The sequence below is a fragment of the Phalaenopsis equestris genome, unplaced genomic scaffold, assembly GCF_001263595.1.
Source record: "Phalaenopsis equestris unplaced genomic scaffold, ASM126359v1 Scaffold000297, whole genome shotgun sequence".
Taxonomy (NCBI): Eukaryota; Viridiplantae; Streptophyta; class Magnoliopsida; order Asparagales; family Orchidaceae; genus Phalaenopsis; species Phalaenopsis equestris.
The window spans coordinates 3,780,970-3,798,950 of record NW_018164739.1 but is presented as its reverse complement, the minus strand read 5'-3'; the positions used below and the strand labels follow the sequence as shown (position 1 = coordinate 3,798,950).

Sequence of the window (17,981 nt, the reverse complement as noted above, 5' to 3'; positions counted from 1 at the left end):
TTATATTTACTGCATTTTATTTTATTTACCGCACTTTCTACTGTTTTTCTTTACTGAACTTTCCACTGTATTTCTTTGCTGCGCTATTATTGCTCTTTTACTTCTGCATTATTTACTTACAAAACCTATAAAACCCCTAGGTTAGAGAACAATAGGACACCAGTTAGGAGGTCCACTGCGACAGACCACTAACCAAACCATTACATGTATATTTTAGATCTTAAACCCGTGATCGCTACGATAATGAGCTCAGAGCAATCTTTGTGGGCAACATGACGAGAATGCAAACAAAGGACAAAGGACTTCCGTCGGCGATCAAGACTCAACAACGGAGCGGATCTACTGTAGCAAAAACTTTCCTTAAAATAAAATAATATGACCCATAAAACTTCGAGCACATCATAAATCCTCACTTTAACTTTAGACTAATGCACAATCATATTGTGCAGCATAAGTCCTAACTATCTTTAGGTTCTAAGGTTGTCATTCGGTACCACGTAAGTCCTAACTTGTTAGGCAATTTGCACAGTTGGGTATTGTACACACGTAAGTCCTAAATAATAAAATTGGAAGGATTGAAATATTAAATAACATCATTTCAAAATCTAAAGCCAAACGATAGGATAATTTGAGAAGTCATTGAGGTTCTTCTCGAAATCTGTGACATCCCCTACCTTTAACTCTCTTGGACTACGAAAATAACTAATCCTACTTGGGTCACTCCCACTTATCTTTCCATGTCCAATCTTGAAAACTTAAACGTTAAATTTTTGGAGACAGAATCACTGATCATAGTCGGGAGTTTTCTTAAGTGAATTCAGTCATTTAAGCTGTAATTAATTATTAGGGCATGTCTCTATAGGGAATTTGAAACCTATGTAAAATAAATCCTACCTAATCTTTATATTAGGTAGACGAACTTGTCGACCACACTTTAAAAAGATTCGCAGACCAGACGAATGTCATGAATCATTTAGTTTATATAATTGAGTCCGCTTTCAAGTAATGTGCTTATCTCTCGGGATAAGTGCATTGCTTATAGTGTTGTATTCGATTACTTAAACTATTAAATATATGAGATGTTTTTAGTTTCATTTTCAAAAATTAAAATGATATTTTCAAAAATCAAAATTATATCCTAGTATGAATGCTCATATTTGTCATATATTTCAATTTAAATTCCAAGTGTTTAACTCCTACACAAATTACTTCTTTCATTGCAAGGGGAGAGTATTTTCAATATCTTGAATTCTCTTAACTTCTTTAACCTTAGTAAAATTAGCTTTATAGTAAATTTATAGGATTAGTGGTAATTTAGTAGAATTCTCTAGCACAACCTAAATCAAACTTATTTACATGCTAAGACTCTTTTTATTCAATTAGAATTTTTCTAAACTCTTTAAAATTTAACAACCTTCCCTGTGGGATACTGGAGTGTAGAAAGTTCTATATTACTTGAACGATACATGCATTTGCGTAAAATACCTATTGTGTAGTGCTAAACCGTGGAAAACTCTAGTTGTAAAATTTATAAAATATATTTAGAAATATAATATTTCGTCCCTAAATCATTAGATTTATCGAAGGTTAGTCATGGAACAAAAAGTAATTTTATCATTCCCTTCTCGCTGTTAAAGAATCTTCAAGTTCGTCCACCACTCTTCCTTAACTTGCTGGTAGCTAGTCCTATGGGATTTTTTGATACTCAAAATCATATAACAAGGTTCAGGGCCACTCAATGATCTTGTTTGGACTCATGTGGCCATTAAAATATGACAAATCTACATTTACTTTAAATTTTTGGCTTCTGCAATATTTCTTCCTAAATTTTTGGGATAATGCTTCTTTATCTCGGAGATCAAATAATATTTGTGTTCCCCCTTTGGATGTTTTTTCTTTCTCGAGTTCTTGTGGCACTTTGGCGAAGTTTTTGATGTATCTATTCTATGTTAAGCTTTTGATTGGCGTCCGACACTTATCTCCTCTGAAGCGTGATTAGGGTTTCAACATGAGTAGATGAAAGGAAGTGTGTAATGGTAATGTAGGGCGGGGAAAGAAAATTTTTTGGAGGCAGAAATTGGTGTAGGCATACAAGATGCTAGATACCTTAGGCAAGACTACGGGTAAGCTAGGTCTGATACCAAATGTGTCACAACCCGACCTAAAAGCTTGAAATTACCAAGGTAAGAACTGACTGCCGGACTAAAGAAACCTATCTAATAGTTTCATACCTAAAAAAAGAATCAAATGTACAAAAGTCATTTTATTTATAAACTTATATTTACAACATATTATTTATATTTAAACATTTACATCTAGTAAAAGTAAAAAAAAAAAAAAAAACTAAACTAAAATACTTATTTGATTGCGGTCTGATACCAAATGTGTCACAATCCAATCCGACCTGAAATTACCAAGGTAAGAACTGACAGCCGGACGAAAGAAACCTATCTAACAGTTTCATATCTCAAAAAAAAATCAAAAAAAAAAAAAATCAAATGTACAAAAGTCATTTTATTTATAAATTTATATTTACAACATATTATTTATATTTAAACATTTACATCTAGTAAAAGTAAAAAAAAAAAAAAAACTAAACTAAAATACCTATTAGGTCTGATACCAAATGTGTCACAATCCAATCCGACCTGAAATTACCAAGGTAAGAACTGACAGCCGGACGAAAGAAACCTATCTAACAGTTTCATATCTCAAAAAAAAATCAAATGTACAAAAGTCATTTTATTTATAAACTTATATTTACAACATATTATTTATATTTAAACATTTACATCTAAAAAAAGTAAAAAAAAAAAAAAAACAAAAATAAAAAACATATTGATTGCACTCAACGACGTCTGTTACATATTATATGGGATCCATCTAATATACATTTGGTTTTTTTGCAAAAATATTAACTATGGTTTGAGTTAAAACTATTTTGTGTGCAAAGTTTTCTAAACTACATTAATTTGCATTTTAAAAGATTTTGTAAACCCGAGCAGTAAAAAATATTTTCAGTTATTTTAATTATTTATTGTTAACTTTTCATAATTATGGATTACGATCTAAATGTTTAGTGTTAAAAAAATATATGTTTACTTTTTCCATCCCACCATAAAGGTACACAACATTTTCCATTTTTATTTCCATTTTCATTTTTGTGCGTGGGTACATTGTTTTCTCTTTCTAGCACTATCAAATTGTGACTTTCATATGTATGCATATATCATTTTTATTCATTTTTATCTTGTATTTAACATTTAAAATAAAAACTGAAAATCAGTAAATAAGCAAAACTATTGTAAAATAAAACACATTTATCCACCTCAACCGTGTCATCTGCTATTCTTTTCTTTTGATCAATTTAGTCCTTTTTGTGAACCTGCCATAACAAGTTAATTTTTTATTAGCCTTTTTCAGTTTTATTTTTCTTTCATATGAATTTTTGCATTATTACTTAAAAAATGTTTAATTGTCTTTTATCTAATTATTATCAACTTAAGTGGATTTTTTAATACAAACATATATATGTGTTATTGATACATATATACGTATATATGTAGGAATATGCAATTATATTTTATTTTAAAACTAAAATTTTATTTCGGGCATACCTAATATTTATAACAACTAAATTATAAATAAGGATTTAATTTTATTTTAACATTAATTAATTAGGAAAATAACAATTAATACCTGAAGCTTGTCTCCTTCCTCTACCTTAACTTCTTCATCAAACAAAATCTCTAAAATTTGTAAGAATCAACTTTATGATTTCTAAATGGCCGTTAAATTAATTAAGACTAACATTCTTAATATAATAATTAATAAATAATTAAAATTTCATCATTTCATTTAAATCCAATTTAAAATTTTTTTATGCATTGCTTTACCTTTTTGTATCTTGCGTTACAAGTTTAGAACCGAGTACATGAGGCTCAGTTAAGTACTTCACGCACATAAGAAGCTCCCTGAACCTCTTCTTCCTCGCCATGCTCTCAAGTGAGCTTTAAACAAGCCACTGGAGCCCTCTTCCTCCTCCATTCACTCTGGTAGAGCACGAGAGCTCTCCTTCCTTCTCAGTTTGCTTGGGGATGGCTTCACATGACTGTAGGACTGTCGATGTCACGAGGGAAAGGTTTGGATGAGCCGCTCAAGCTTTCGAGGTACTCATTCAAGCTTGCCCTTCTTTTTTCTCCTTTCTTTTTTGTTCGCTGCACTCGATAGAGCCGGTCGTTCTCTTTGTCAAGTAAGATGCGGAGGGAAACGTCACATCATGTAAGTCTCTCATCTCATTCTCATTTTGCTTAATTTTCTTCTTCCTCTACTGCTTCTTCTTCTTCTTCTTATTCTTCCTTCTCCTTTTCTTCTTCCTTTACCTCATTCTCTTGATCTCTCGTGCTCACTCTCTCAGTCGCCTTCTGTGTGTGTGAGTTCAAATGACTAAAACGAGGGGATAGCCTCAATTTATTTTATATATATGTAAGATCTTATTGTTACAAATGATGTCGGAGTTAACATAGGCTACAATAAGAAAATCAAATATTATTACTAAAAGCAAATAAACAGTTATAACCAAGCATGATTGAAAGTGAAATTGCAACAAACCTGACACAAACACATACTAGAGCTCGATCAGTGGGTGGTGAAGATCGGCTAGGTGGTCGAGGTGTGGTGATAGGAGGTTGAAATGGGATGTGGGTGTTGGAATGGCAAAAAGAGGGGTTGAAATTGCGTTGACAGCGAAGCAAAAGGCTTGGAATGACACCGACAACGAAGTAGAGGGCTGGGACTGTGAGGGGCTGTGAAGAGGAGGGTTGGGATTGCGAGGGGCAGCGAAGGGGAACAGTTGTAGACTGCAGGACAACAAAGGGAGGGCTGACTGGGAACTGAGATAACAAGGGAGATGGTTGGGTGGCTGGGCTGCGAGGAAGAGACAACAAAGTTTCTGTCCGTGGTGGCTGCAACAAGTATGTAGGGCTAGAGAAAGACCAAAACAACAAGACGAGGGAGTGAATATTGGCGGCGGTGAAGGTGGAGGGCTGGGGCTGCGAGAGAAGCAAAGAGGATGGTGGTAAAGGCAATGAGGCGGCTGGAAATGTTGTGGATCTGGGAAAGGATAAATACTCTTTCGGAAATGAGCTACAGTCGGAGCACCCCTCATTTCCTTGGAAGGAGATCACCACCAAGCAAGAGTTACAGCGGGAGGGCCTTCTTGCCTTTAGATACAACCTTTGAGGGGGAAATTCTAGAAGTTGACGGCCCTCCTGATAGACAATATGGAGAAAAACTGCTCTAAAATACGAAAATAACATTTTTATACACTTAGGATAAATAGGAGTAGACCTCACTCTAAATAGGAAAGAAATCCACATGAAGGATTTATCGACCCTCCTTGATTTGTCCAAGCCGCGACTCCCACTACAGTTCACGGTGTTGTAGCATCTGTCGCAAAAACGTGTCGGAATGTCTCGATCCAACGTCAAATATCGTAAGTGACGAAGCTAATTCTATGAGGCATTGGCCAAAAGATTTTACACAATAAAAAAGAAGAAATATGCTTGCTCGTACAAAAGTGTACATGTCTAAACACATTTCGTAACATTCTAGTATAAGAAAGCAGGTACAGAAGTCAAAATTACAATGTAATTTGTAGGTCGTTAGCATGAAATTATAAGCATGTATCATAATAATGTCATTTGTTTAATGTATATGGTTCAACTATTTTCATGTTTTTTCATAATGGATCGTTACCTTGCCCAAAGGCCATATGAACCATGGATAAAGGTTGGGCTTCCCCTAACATTGCAGTTATCGACAATCCCCTGTACCCACGGTTCCCTAGCATTTTGTCCTCGTCTAATCCCTACGGTTCCTAGAGTTTCGTCCCTGTATAAATATCAGGAGTCGAGAATACGACCCTGCATGTAATAGTCTACCCATACATTGCTCGAGATATTTCTTAAAGCATAATACATGTAGCATACATTCATGGATATTTCATATACATGTATGAATCCTAAACTGAATACCTGTAATATATCATAATATAACATGATATCATATGTATAGTAAAAGATATCTACTTGTATTCATACATGTTAAGCTCGTAATGATCTACATTTAGAAGAAGTTTAAATGCTTATAAGACGGACTAAAAATCACATGCAAACCTATAGAAGATTATTTTTCTTAAATTAGCACGATTATTTCACCTGATTTGACGGAGCAACCTTACGACGAGTTTCTGTACTCTTGCTTCGAGCTCATCGCATCGAATAGGCAACTTGAAGCTCACATACCATAGGAATTCATAAAATTTGACTAAAATCATCACTTAACAAGCATTAATTACCAAATATACCTCAAATGGACTGTTCGACATAAATTACATTTCTGAAACCGACTAATCTTCTTTCTATCACCTCCAACTTAACTTTCCTTTCGCAAAACTCATGCTAAAACCCTTTCAGGAGCTCCCAAAGGATTACGACACTTCTGACACAAAATCGACGACTCTGATGACTACTGGGAACAAGAAAACATGAAAATCAGACAAACTTTAATATAAAAGTGAGAGAAAGGAAATGAATGCTTAGAATTGCAAGAGAAGGGAATTTGTGCTTACAGAATTTACCCTAGAGCCCTGAATCATGAGTTGTGGCACTCTGGTAGCTGCTTGGTTCGCGGCCTGCTCCTGCTTGCCTCTTGCACTGTTCCAAGGGTTGCGGACCTCACTTGCTTTAGTCGTGACGGACGGGGAGAGGGGAATCACAAGCGAGGGAGAGGAGAAGGATTCAGGAGGAAAATTCGGACCTCGGGACTACCTAGTCGTCCAATCAAAAGGAATAAAATGCTTGGAAAGGCGTTGTGCTACAGTGTTATGATAGGATTAATTAAAGTAATTAACATTTAAGTTAATAAAACATATATCTCCAAACTTTTACTTTTTCCAATCCCCTTAAAATTCATGTATGGTGCTTTATATGGAATTGATTGATTTGATGCATAGAGTTTAATAATTTTTTTTCGATGAAATTCAGGGAAATGAAAAGTTTTAGGGTAGTTTAAAGAATTGTGCCAAACTTGATTAATTTTTTGAAATTTAGGCGTTATAGAAATATTCAACTTAGTTCAATCTAAATCAATCTTAGAGATTTAATCTATTGAGTTCGAAATCAAATTTAAATCTTTGTGTCTATTATATATAATCTATGATTTATAATTCAAAGGGTAGAGCCATTGAGGAATATACGAGCTATGGTTGTGACTATAATATAGTAATATTATTTTCCAAAAAATCACTTGGTTTAAGAGCTCTAATCATAACCGGTACTTTTATGGAGCCATTTTGGTGCCATATCATCCAGACATTTGACACAGACCCCTCTTTATTGGCATAAATCTTTTGGGAGTGAGCATGGACATATGCTTTCTATGATAATAACTATTTGTGATAATTACTTTTTGTTTTTAACCTTTGTGTTACTTTCATGATATTTTATTTGTTTTTTAGTTCATTATATGGGTGTTGTCATCTTTGTTCAGAGAAAATGATCTAAATGGTGTTACACTATTTAAGGGGAGTTGTTTCAATTTCAAATTATTTAAAGTGTCTAATTTAATCTCTTTATTCTTCAAATCTTATCCAAAATAATTTCTTGACTTCTCAAAATTGATTTAAATTAATCCAACCGAGGAATTATTTTTGTATAATAGACTAATTAAAATATATTTTTGCTATGAGACAAAGATGGCCTCATATAAATTGTCCGTTCCATTTTGACTTGTTTTACTAATCGTTTATATTGATTGTTATTGATAGTTCTCAAACTTCTGAAAGGAAACATTGATAGAATAGGTTTTGAATTATTTCAATAATTCTTTTCCTTGGTCCTTATCCATCAACATTATCGTTGTTTTTCTATCTTTTAGTTTTGAATTAAAGATTTTGCAACACCAGTTCCAGTTTTGGTGCTGAGGTGAGAGGGCATTTATAAGATTGTCCGTGTTAAAGTATCCAATGTTGGCATATAGAGTTAATTTTCCACTCCAAAACAAGGCTTGCATGATTTCCTTAAATGTATGTGTTTCAGCAAGCTCTGCTTTTACGTTCCTGGATTCTGCTCAGTTGTTTCAGCTAGTAGGCTTTATTATATGTAGCTAACTATTTTAATATTGAAGATAGAAATGGATTTGATTTCTATTCTAAGACATTGTATGTGTTTATTATTAGCTTAACATTTGTTGTCATGTGATTTGTCTTTTATGCCCTTTAAATTGATGAATCGTTTTTATTGCACTATCCAATCACTCAAGAAGCATTCCCAATTAATTATGGACCTTTTTTTAAAAAAACTTAGTTGTTTTTATCCAGGCTTTATGACCCTCGTGTTCCACTCTTGCAAAATCTGCTGAACAAGGAAGTTTTTTTCCCGTGTGATATGTTTTCAACTTCTGAAATACTTGACATTTTAACAAGTTTTGGATTGAGGAGTTGCTTGAACTTAAGTGGTCTGATAGATGTTGCAAGGTCAGTCTCAATGTTGCATGATTGTGGCCATGTTGATGCTCCTCAGTATGGAAGGAAGTTGCTTTCTTTTTTGAATGCGTTAGGGATTATGCTTTCAATTCCGAATGATCAGGCGAATAAACATGATATTGATCGCCAATCATTAATAACTGATGGGATCTCACATGGTAAATATACAGAAATGAAAATTGATGAAGAGAAGAGCTGTGAGTTTGATCAGGACGTAGAGTTTTTTATTTCTAGTTTTGTTCTTGATAAACAAGAATGTGAATTTTGGTCAGAGATGAAGATCATTCCATGGTGCCCTGTATATGTTAATCCTCTTCTGATAGGACTTCCATGGTTTGCTTCGGATAGAAGTGTGGCAACTCCAGAAACTACAAGGCCAAAATCCCTAATGTGGCAGGTTTCGTCAAAAATGAGGATTTTAGATGGTGATTGCCACTCAACATATGTACAAGAGAAGCTTGGTTGGAAGGATCCACTTGATATTGAAACCTTGTCAACTCAATTAGTTGCACTTTCGAAATCGTATACCCAGCTGACATTGCAGTCCAAACATGACTTTCACATTGATGACATTTTGCAAAGGGAGATCCCACTTATATATTCAAAGTTGCAGTGTTACATTGATAAAGATTACTTCAATGTTTTGAAAGAAGCTTTGGATGGTATCAGCTGGGTTTGGCTAGGTGATAGCTTTGTTCAGTCAAATTCGGTTGCATTCGACTCTCCTGTGATATATCACCCATATTTATATGCTGTCCCATCAGAGCTGTCTGAGTTCAGATCTTTGCTTTTACGGTTGGGTGTGAGGTTGAATTTTGATGTCATGGATTATTTAAATGTTTTGCGATGCTTAAAGCAGGATGTCAGAGGAGAACCATTATTAGTTGAGCAATTAAGTTTTGTTCAATGCATCTTGGAAGCTTTTGCCGACTCATTGGCTGATGGACGGTTAACAGACACACTTTTGAACTCACTTTTTATTCCTAGTTCTTCTGGAGTTCTAATGAATCCATCAGATCTTGTTTATAATGATGCTCCATGGATTGATGTAAATAACACACAAAAGTGTTTTGTGCACTCTAATATCGGTAATGATCTAGCTAAACGGCTTGGAGTGCAATCTCTCCAGGGTCTGTCTTCGGTTGACGAGAAAACTGCAAGGGATTTTTCATGCATGGATTATGCCAGAATATCAGATTTGTTTGCTTTATATGGGGAGAGGGAATCTCTATTATTTGATCTTCTTGAGCTAGCTGATCACTTACGAGCAAAGAAATTGCACCTAATATTTGACAAACGTCAGCATCCCAGGCAATCATTGCTGCAACACAATCTAGGTAATGTATTTATTCTCTCTCTTGTTAGAGTATGATGATCTCCAATTAACTTGTTTTGGCAAAGTAAACTTTATTTTTTTCCTTAATTGATGCTATTGTACTTCTAGAAATATCAAATAGAATAATTCTAAGCAGTCAGTGGGGATGAATTGTTTGTTTGGAGGAAAAGAGAGTACGACAATGGAAATACATTGGAAAACAAGCTGGTAAACAGAGATTTAAATTATAACTGGATTAGATAGGAGCTTTGATGGATTAATAAGGATGATGATGAACTTAACACACGCTAATGTTCAGATCCTAGCTCAACAAGGATGTTCCAAGCTCATGCCATGGTAGAGAGTTGACAAGATATGGCTCGCTAATCTCTTGAAGAACTCGTTTTGTTTTTTAATTCAAAATATCCTTAGAAGGAATTTAGGCCTTATTTATAGAAGGAAAATTAATATTTTTGCAATTATCTAATATAATTTAGGTGCTATCTAATAGAATTTAGCTTTTAAATTTTTGTCCAGTTTCGTACTTTTTTACCCATATCACTCTGCATCCTGTTCTCTCTCTTTCTCTCTCTTTCTCCTTCCCTTTATTCATCCTGACATTTACAACTACCTTGTTGGCCATTGATTTTATAACTTTTAGAACTTATTTTTGCATGTGTTTCTTCTTGGTTTTCAGTAATCCATGCAGTTCAAGTGGATTTTCTTCTAAAACCTGACATTTAAAATCATCATTAATCTCAAGGTCAGAAATGATGGTAGTTTCATTTTCCTTATTAGATTGAGTTTATCATCATAGACATCTTTATAGAATTCAAGTGGCCTGGCTATGGATGGGGCCAAGACAAGGATTGACAATCTAAGAGTTGTGAAGATAATTTTGATGGAATCACCAAAATCACCAGTATATAAGAGTTCATTTATGAAGGAATTAATATCACCAAAATCACTACTCACCTCAATTTTATATAATTTTCTTTACTTTTTGCTTCTATCACCTCTTTCAAATGATTACCTATAAAATACAAAATATTCATGTTTTTAAAATTTATCATATTACCTAATTATATTTTAATTACTTATGAATTCTTAATTATTATCTTATTACATTTTTTAATTAAGTTTTCAATCCTTCATTTTTAAATTTAATCTTTGCAATTAATACAAATATTTTATAACATTAATTTAAACCAAATACTTTTATAAATAAAACACTAATTTTTTTTGATGTCATCAACTTTTCTCGATCCAAATCTGAAACTTTTATAGCTTAAATACTGATTTAATTAAAGCTATTATTAACAATTAATAATAAATCATAGATTTTAAATTTAATCTTTGGAGAAAGGGATGGAGGAAATCATGAATGTATCCTACCTTATCAAAACCAGATATCAATACAACCTCAAGATGTGGAAGTTGAGGATCCACATCTCAATACAACTCAACAGATGAGTGGAATCAATGGGATGGCCACATTGAGAAGTTAAAAAAGAAAATAAAACTATCGGCATTAATCTTTGTAAATATTACTAATATTATATAACATTAATTTAAACAATATACTTTTATAAATAAAACATTAAGCTTTATTTCATGTCTTCAACTTTTCTCGATCCAAATATGGAATTTTTATAGCTTGAATCCTGATTTAATTAATCCTATTATTGATAAAACTCATAAATTAATATTTTTAAAACCCTTACCTTTATTAAGCCTCGGTTCAGTCTTCTAAGCGACACATGGCTCCCCTTGTTTTTTGCATTGAATGGACTCCCTCCTTTCTTCCTCCTCTTCCGCTTCATACTTCGCTTCACATCGAACGAAATTGAGCCTCTTGTACACGATAAAAGGGCACCTTCACTGTAGGTGTTGTCGTCTTCCTCCTTCATGTGAGACGTTTCCTTGCCCACTGCGTCATATTTCTTCATTTTAAATCTGAAGCTCCGTCGCCCTTGTCCCCTTATATCATATGCATGGGAAAGCCCTAGCTTGTGATTATGACGCAGTGGGCAAGGGAAACATCTCACACGAAGGAGGAAGACGACAACGCCTACAGTGAAGGTGCCCTTGTCCCCTGATATCATATGCATGGGAAAGCCCTAGCTTGTGATTATCAATCTTCCTGCATTTATCTTCTCCTTCCTTAAATTCAAACACTGCAGGAGGATTGATAATCACAAGCTAGGGCACACAATGGAATATCACATCCCCTACCTTCCCACTTGTAATGGATCAAACCATGATCTTGGGCACACAATGGATGATGCCTTGAGCGTCGTTTCTGCTTAGGAGTTTGCCAATCACTCTCTGGTAAGCTTTCCATGCCTTACAAATCATACACGTGAATTGTTCTTCAATGTTGTCACCTTTAACTTTATTTGATGAACTCACATCCTTCACACTTGTTGTCTTGCACACCTCTCTGATCTCTTCTCGGATTATTGATTGTTTGTTTCTAAACAAAGTAATCATTTTTCTTTATAACGGTGAAATATTGCATTTCCTACCTTCCCTAATGCTTGAGTTATGAGAAATATTTGAGCATTACAAACTTCACCACTTATAAAAATTTTGTCCTCTGAATTTATTAATTTTCTACAATCCTCTTCTTGCAAGGAACACAAATAAATTAATTTTTTTTTAAGAGGCTTAGATCTCATTCATCAAGATAACAGTGGATACAATAAAACAAATGTTTGATACCAGTTAACTCAACTAAGTTTTCTCATCAACTGAAACAAGATAACATAAAAAATATAACATTACATCGAAAATAATATAACATAACTACAATTACACAATCACTGAAGCAACATTGCACTCTAAAGATGCCTCAAACATAAAAATCAAAATACTCGTTAGACCTTATTAACATCAACATCCATAGCAATAGGTTCTTGAGGCTCATTATGAACAAGAATATAAACTCGATATCGAATTAGCTGTCGTGGTTGACTTTGGGTGGGAGCTAAAATTGATCATTTTTTGCTCATCTGCAGTCTTCTGTAAAGGAGCTCTAACTGATTTCTGACCTTTAGTGCGCATTTAACCAAGTGATGGACAATATATTGTTATATAGCCAGACTGAGAACACATGTAGCATGTGTTGAAGTCCATCAAACATTCATCCTTATGTTTTATTCCACATTTGACACAACTGATTATAGTACTATGAATCGTACCTCAACTAAATCTACCTGAACTCAACCCCATCTTCTTCCCATTAATCCCTTTGATTGATCCACATGTTTTTATTGCGCATATATTTATACCTTTGAGTGAGCTGATAATTAATTTTCACCCATCTAGCCAACTCTATCAACACTGAGTATTTATCAATTCCTAAAGGCACCAATAATTGTCTAATTGAATCCTTCTATCTGAAAAGAAACCTATAACTAATTTCCTCTGTAGTGGCGATCAGCTGCGGTGCATACCTCTACAATGTAGTGAAATCTTCTTCATACTACATAACTATCTTCTTTCTCTACACCAACCTAATGAACTTGCACTTCATCTGAGTTTGAGTAGATAGGGGAATAAATCACTCTGAAAAGCTCCACAAATTCCTCTTAGTTAACCATCTTGTTGGGTATGACCCCAATCTATTTTGATGTTCCTCACGCCGCCAATTTGATGCTTTTCCATCCAATATAAATGTAGCTAAACACATCACTCAATTCTGTGCTTCAATTAGATCTTCAGTTCCCTTGAACAAAGGTGTGCGCAGCTCTTGAAATAACTTTAAGTACTTATCCATAACAACTACCTCATTCCCACCAAATTGTGGTATGGACTTCTGAATTAATTGTTTCAGTGCCGCCATCATTTGGGTCAGGACATTCGTGTTCCCATTTATAGTAGGTGATACTTGATTTTCTATGGAACTTTCCTCTTCTATAATCTCACTTGTATCTCTTTTCCTGAATGAACATAATTATTTAATTAGAGTTAACTTAAAATTTCAATTTTTTATTATTTAAAAATTCTTTTTGTTGAATTGGCTCATTCATCAATAGTGTATTATTTAATATTAAATATTTTTTTCTAATATCATTTTTGTCAAGACCAGACCCGGGACTTGGAGTTAACCAAAGCGAATTAGATGGTTGGGTGGTGGAAATTAAATTTTTTATATTCATTTTCTAATACTAATATTTAATAAAAGAAAGAGTTATCAATGAAGATAAATTAAACCAATATTGTTAAATTTATCTCATTTCTGGTTGTCTTAGTCAGCTATAAATTTTTTAACTTATATCGTTCATTTTCTAATCAAATATTTAAACCCAAAAATAGTTTAAAATTATAAAAATTTAACTATAGTCAGTGAATTCTTATACTCCTAAATTATACTAACACAGTGAAAAAAAAATAATATGCATGTCATTTAAAATTTATGTAAATCAATCTAAGAGCATTTGAAAGTTTGTACTATCTAATATGATTAATGTAACTCTATATATTAACTATGTTTTTCTTGATCTTTCACATATCAATTTCTTTGTAATAGTAGTACAATCGTTACAAGAGTAATGTCAATATCAACATTCTTTTTCATTTACATGCACAGGTATATCAATATCATTTTTAATTTACGGGTACGAGTAATTTAATCAATCAACACACACACACACACACACACATATATATATACATATATATATATATCTATATATTTCATAACTTTCATATTTTCATGTCCTTCAAGATGCAATATTTAATACTATAATGCATAAAATTTTTAATAATGAAAGACTAGACATTTTTATCAAAATTACCGATAAAATTTAAGAATAGATGAATCATAATGCTGTAATCAAACATCAATATCAATTTCTACAAATTGTTTAGAAGAGATATAAAAATGCCACTAAAACTTAAGAGGAGTACCACTTCGATCTTAGATGATTTTGTTTGCTTCTAGTTTCTATCACCTCTTTCAAATGTGCACCTATAATATATAAAATATTCATGTTATTAAAATTTATCACATTAATTATGTTATGATTAGTTATGAATTCTTAGTTAGTCTCTTATTACATTATTTTAAGTTTTCAATTCTTCAATTTTAATTGTAATCTTTGAAATTAATAACAATACTATATAAAATTAATTTAAACAAAATACTTTTAGAAATAAAAACTAACCTTTCCTTAATATCATCAACTTTTCTTGATCCAAATATGAAAAATCTATAGCTTGTATCCTGATTTAATTCAACATATTGTTAACAATTAATAATTAAACATATGTATGTAATTCATAAATTAATATTTTTAAAATCCTTACCTTTATTAAACCACAGTTCGGTCTTCTAAGCCACACATGCCTCCTCTTCTCCTTCACATCGAATGGAATCCCTCCTTCCTTCCTCTTCTTCTGCTCGATCCTCCTCTTTCTACACACCTAACCAAATTAAGCCTCTTGTACGCAATAAAAGGTACCTTCATTGTGGGTGTCTTCATTTTCTTTCTTCTTCATGTGAGACATTTCCTGTGCTCAGGGCATCGTCTTCCTTTGGCTTAAATCACAAGCTTTGCTACCTTTGTCTCCTCATATCATATGCGTGGGAAATCCTTAGCCTGCAATCATCAAACTTTTTGCCTTCATCTACTTCGTCCTCGAATTCAAACACTGCACCGAAACACAATCTATGGCACACAATGGACATGCCTTGAGCTCTGTGTGCCGTTTCTGCTCAGGCGTTGACCGATCACTCTCTGGTAAATCTTCCTCGCCTTTCAAATAGTATTAGTGAATGATTTTTCAACACCATAACGTTCGACCTCGTTCGACGAGGTCACCTTTTTCATACCTGTCTCTCTGGACACCTCTCTAATCTCTTCTCGAATTATCAATCATTTTGTTTCGAAACAGTGTTTTTTTTTTCTTGATAACGATGAAACATCACATCCCTTACCTCCCCACTTGTAAAGCTTGAGTTATGGAAAATATTTGGGCATGAAAAAATATGCCATGAAAAAGGATTGGGGGTCAAAGGTGGTTAGGATTGGGTTTTCTGTAGTTTCAAGGGAGGTTAAGGTGTTTTTGGTTTGGAGTAAGTTTGGATTGAGTTGGTTTGTGTTTGGTCGGATTTTGTGCATAACAATTAGTTTTGGGAAGGTGTATTGGGTTTTATGGAGTATGATATTCGATGGACATTAGAATTTGGAATTAATCAATTATTTGACATTGAAAGGATCATTAAAGTTGGAGTTTGTATTTAATGCCTTTGATTGAGGGGAGCCAAACTGTTATGGAGGATGCTAAGGTTAGTCTTGTAGATTGCGAGTTATGTTTGAGTTAGAACTGAGCGGGTATTGATTTTGAGAGATTTTGGAGTTTGTAGCTTATGAATTTTAAGAGAGGGAGATAGGAGTGAGAAAAAAATCAGCTACAAAATAAAATAATCATAATATAATTAACAAATTTCATTTCACATAAAAAGCCAAAATTTTCAATAATCATAATAGGGTCACGTTGACCTCATTATTGATGAGGTTGACATATCTTTCTCTCCCGTCTCTCTCTCTCTATTCTTGGATCTCATTCCAGGATTTCTTTAGTTGACTTTGCTGAGGGATTAGCTGATGGTTGTACCCAAACTTAAAACTAAACAATTCTTTCCTCTCCTTGTTTCAAGATGAACTCAATTTGTTCCTTGACTCGTTCAATTGAAGTTAAGTTGACTATTATCAGGTCGTTGAGAATCAGAAATCAAACACCCATTTCAGACTCAAATTGCCCTTAGAATACCCCCTAAAATCTTGGGTTCTTCAAGTTTATCCTAGTGCCTTAGGAGTCCTAGAACCCACTTTGATTCATGCTGTGAGCCTGATTGGCTAATGTCCAAGCCCGCTTATAGTGCTCTATGGGATCTGCTAACCAAACCTAATTTTCTTTGCTCAATTTCAATCCTTTGATTAAGAATAAACTCAAATAGCTATAGGTCATGAAGAGTTATGCTCGAGTAAACCTAGGTTGGCCTACTTAACCTGGCCTTGAAGATCATCCTATAACCCCTTAGAAAATCTTCCAAAATTAAAATCTAATTAATCTGTACTAAATTTAAAATTAAAATTAAACTAAACCTAAAATTAATCTAATTGAATATAAGCCTAAAAGAAAACCTAAAACTAAGCTTACACTTAATCCTAAACTAATTAAAAAAACAACCTAAATTTAAAACTAAAGTAAAATCTAAAATAATTTAAAACCAAATTGATATCTATAACTAAGCTAAACTGAACCTAAGATAAGTCGTTTTAAGCTTAAAACATAATTAAGGCTGTGTTTAGGCAGCCAAATTGTTGCGGTGCGGTGGGAAACCACTAAATTGCATGTTTGTTTCGTGCGGTGTGATGGCGTATTGGAAAATTTTAATTAAAATGCAGTCGTAGGCTATACCTTGCAACCTGTGTTCTTTGGCTTTGTTTTTACTTGGTTGCCTCCGGCTCCCCGTATCTGCGTCTGCCGCAGTGTTACGTTTTCCCAGAGCTCCGCTCCCCTTTCTCCTCGCACTCGCTTCTGTCCTAGCGGTTCCGAGTCCTTCTTTTTTGTCTTATGGTATCTTCCTACCCCTCTCTTTCCTCTAGAGTTACCGCTTCTTGTGAGGTTTGTGGTTGAGGATTTATCTCTGGGGTTTTTGGCTCTTTGCAGCAAAATGGTTTTTACGACTATTTCAATTACAATTCTGGTTTTTTGGAGGAACAGAATAGCTCTGTGATTGTCGTTTGTAGCTTGGTTTTTTTCGGTTTATGACTTAGCTCTGTGATTGTCTTTTGTGGCTTGATTTGATGACTCTATAGAGAAATGAGAGAGAAATTGATGGGAAAATACCTTATTGCATTTAAGTTTATTGAAATTCTTGGAGGTATATGAGGTTTTGCTGGTTTGGCTCTTTGCTCCTTGCGATTTTTGGTTCAATGCACTTTTTAGCATGTTGTTTTGTGGTTAGGGCTTCTCTCTATGGAATAATTGAATATAGGGAGAGGAAAAGACTAGATTGCATATCTTTTTTATGTGAAATTTGGAGGTTATTTTGCGGTTAGGTTCATGTGGCTCTTTGCTCTTTGCGGTGTTGGTTGTGTGTGATGG

At 33.8% G+C, this 17,981-nt stretch overlaps 1 protein-coding gene across 2 annotated transcripts in view; it reads left to right on the top strand.

Moving 5' to 3' along the window:
* The window catches only part of LOC110025404 (sacsin), a 153,968-nt gene that overhangs the window by 48,034 nt on the left and 87,953 nt on the right, over window positions 1-17,981 (top strand). For both annotated transcript variants that reach the window (XM_020725860.1, XM_020725861.1), the window contains exon 4: window positions 8,381-9,882. In XM_020725860.1, the coding sequence (XP_020581519.1) occupies window positions 8,381-9,882 (1,502 nt within the window). The remainder of the gene's footprint in view (window positions 1-8,380; window positions 9,883-17,981) is intronic.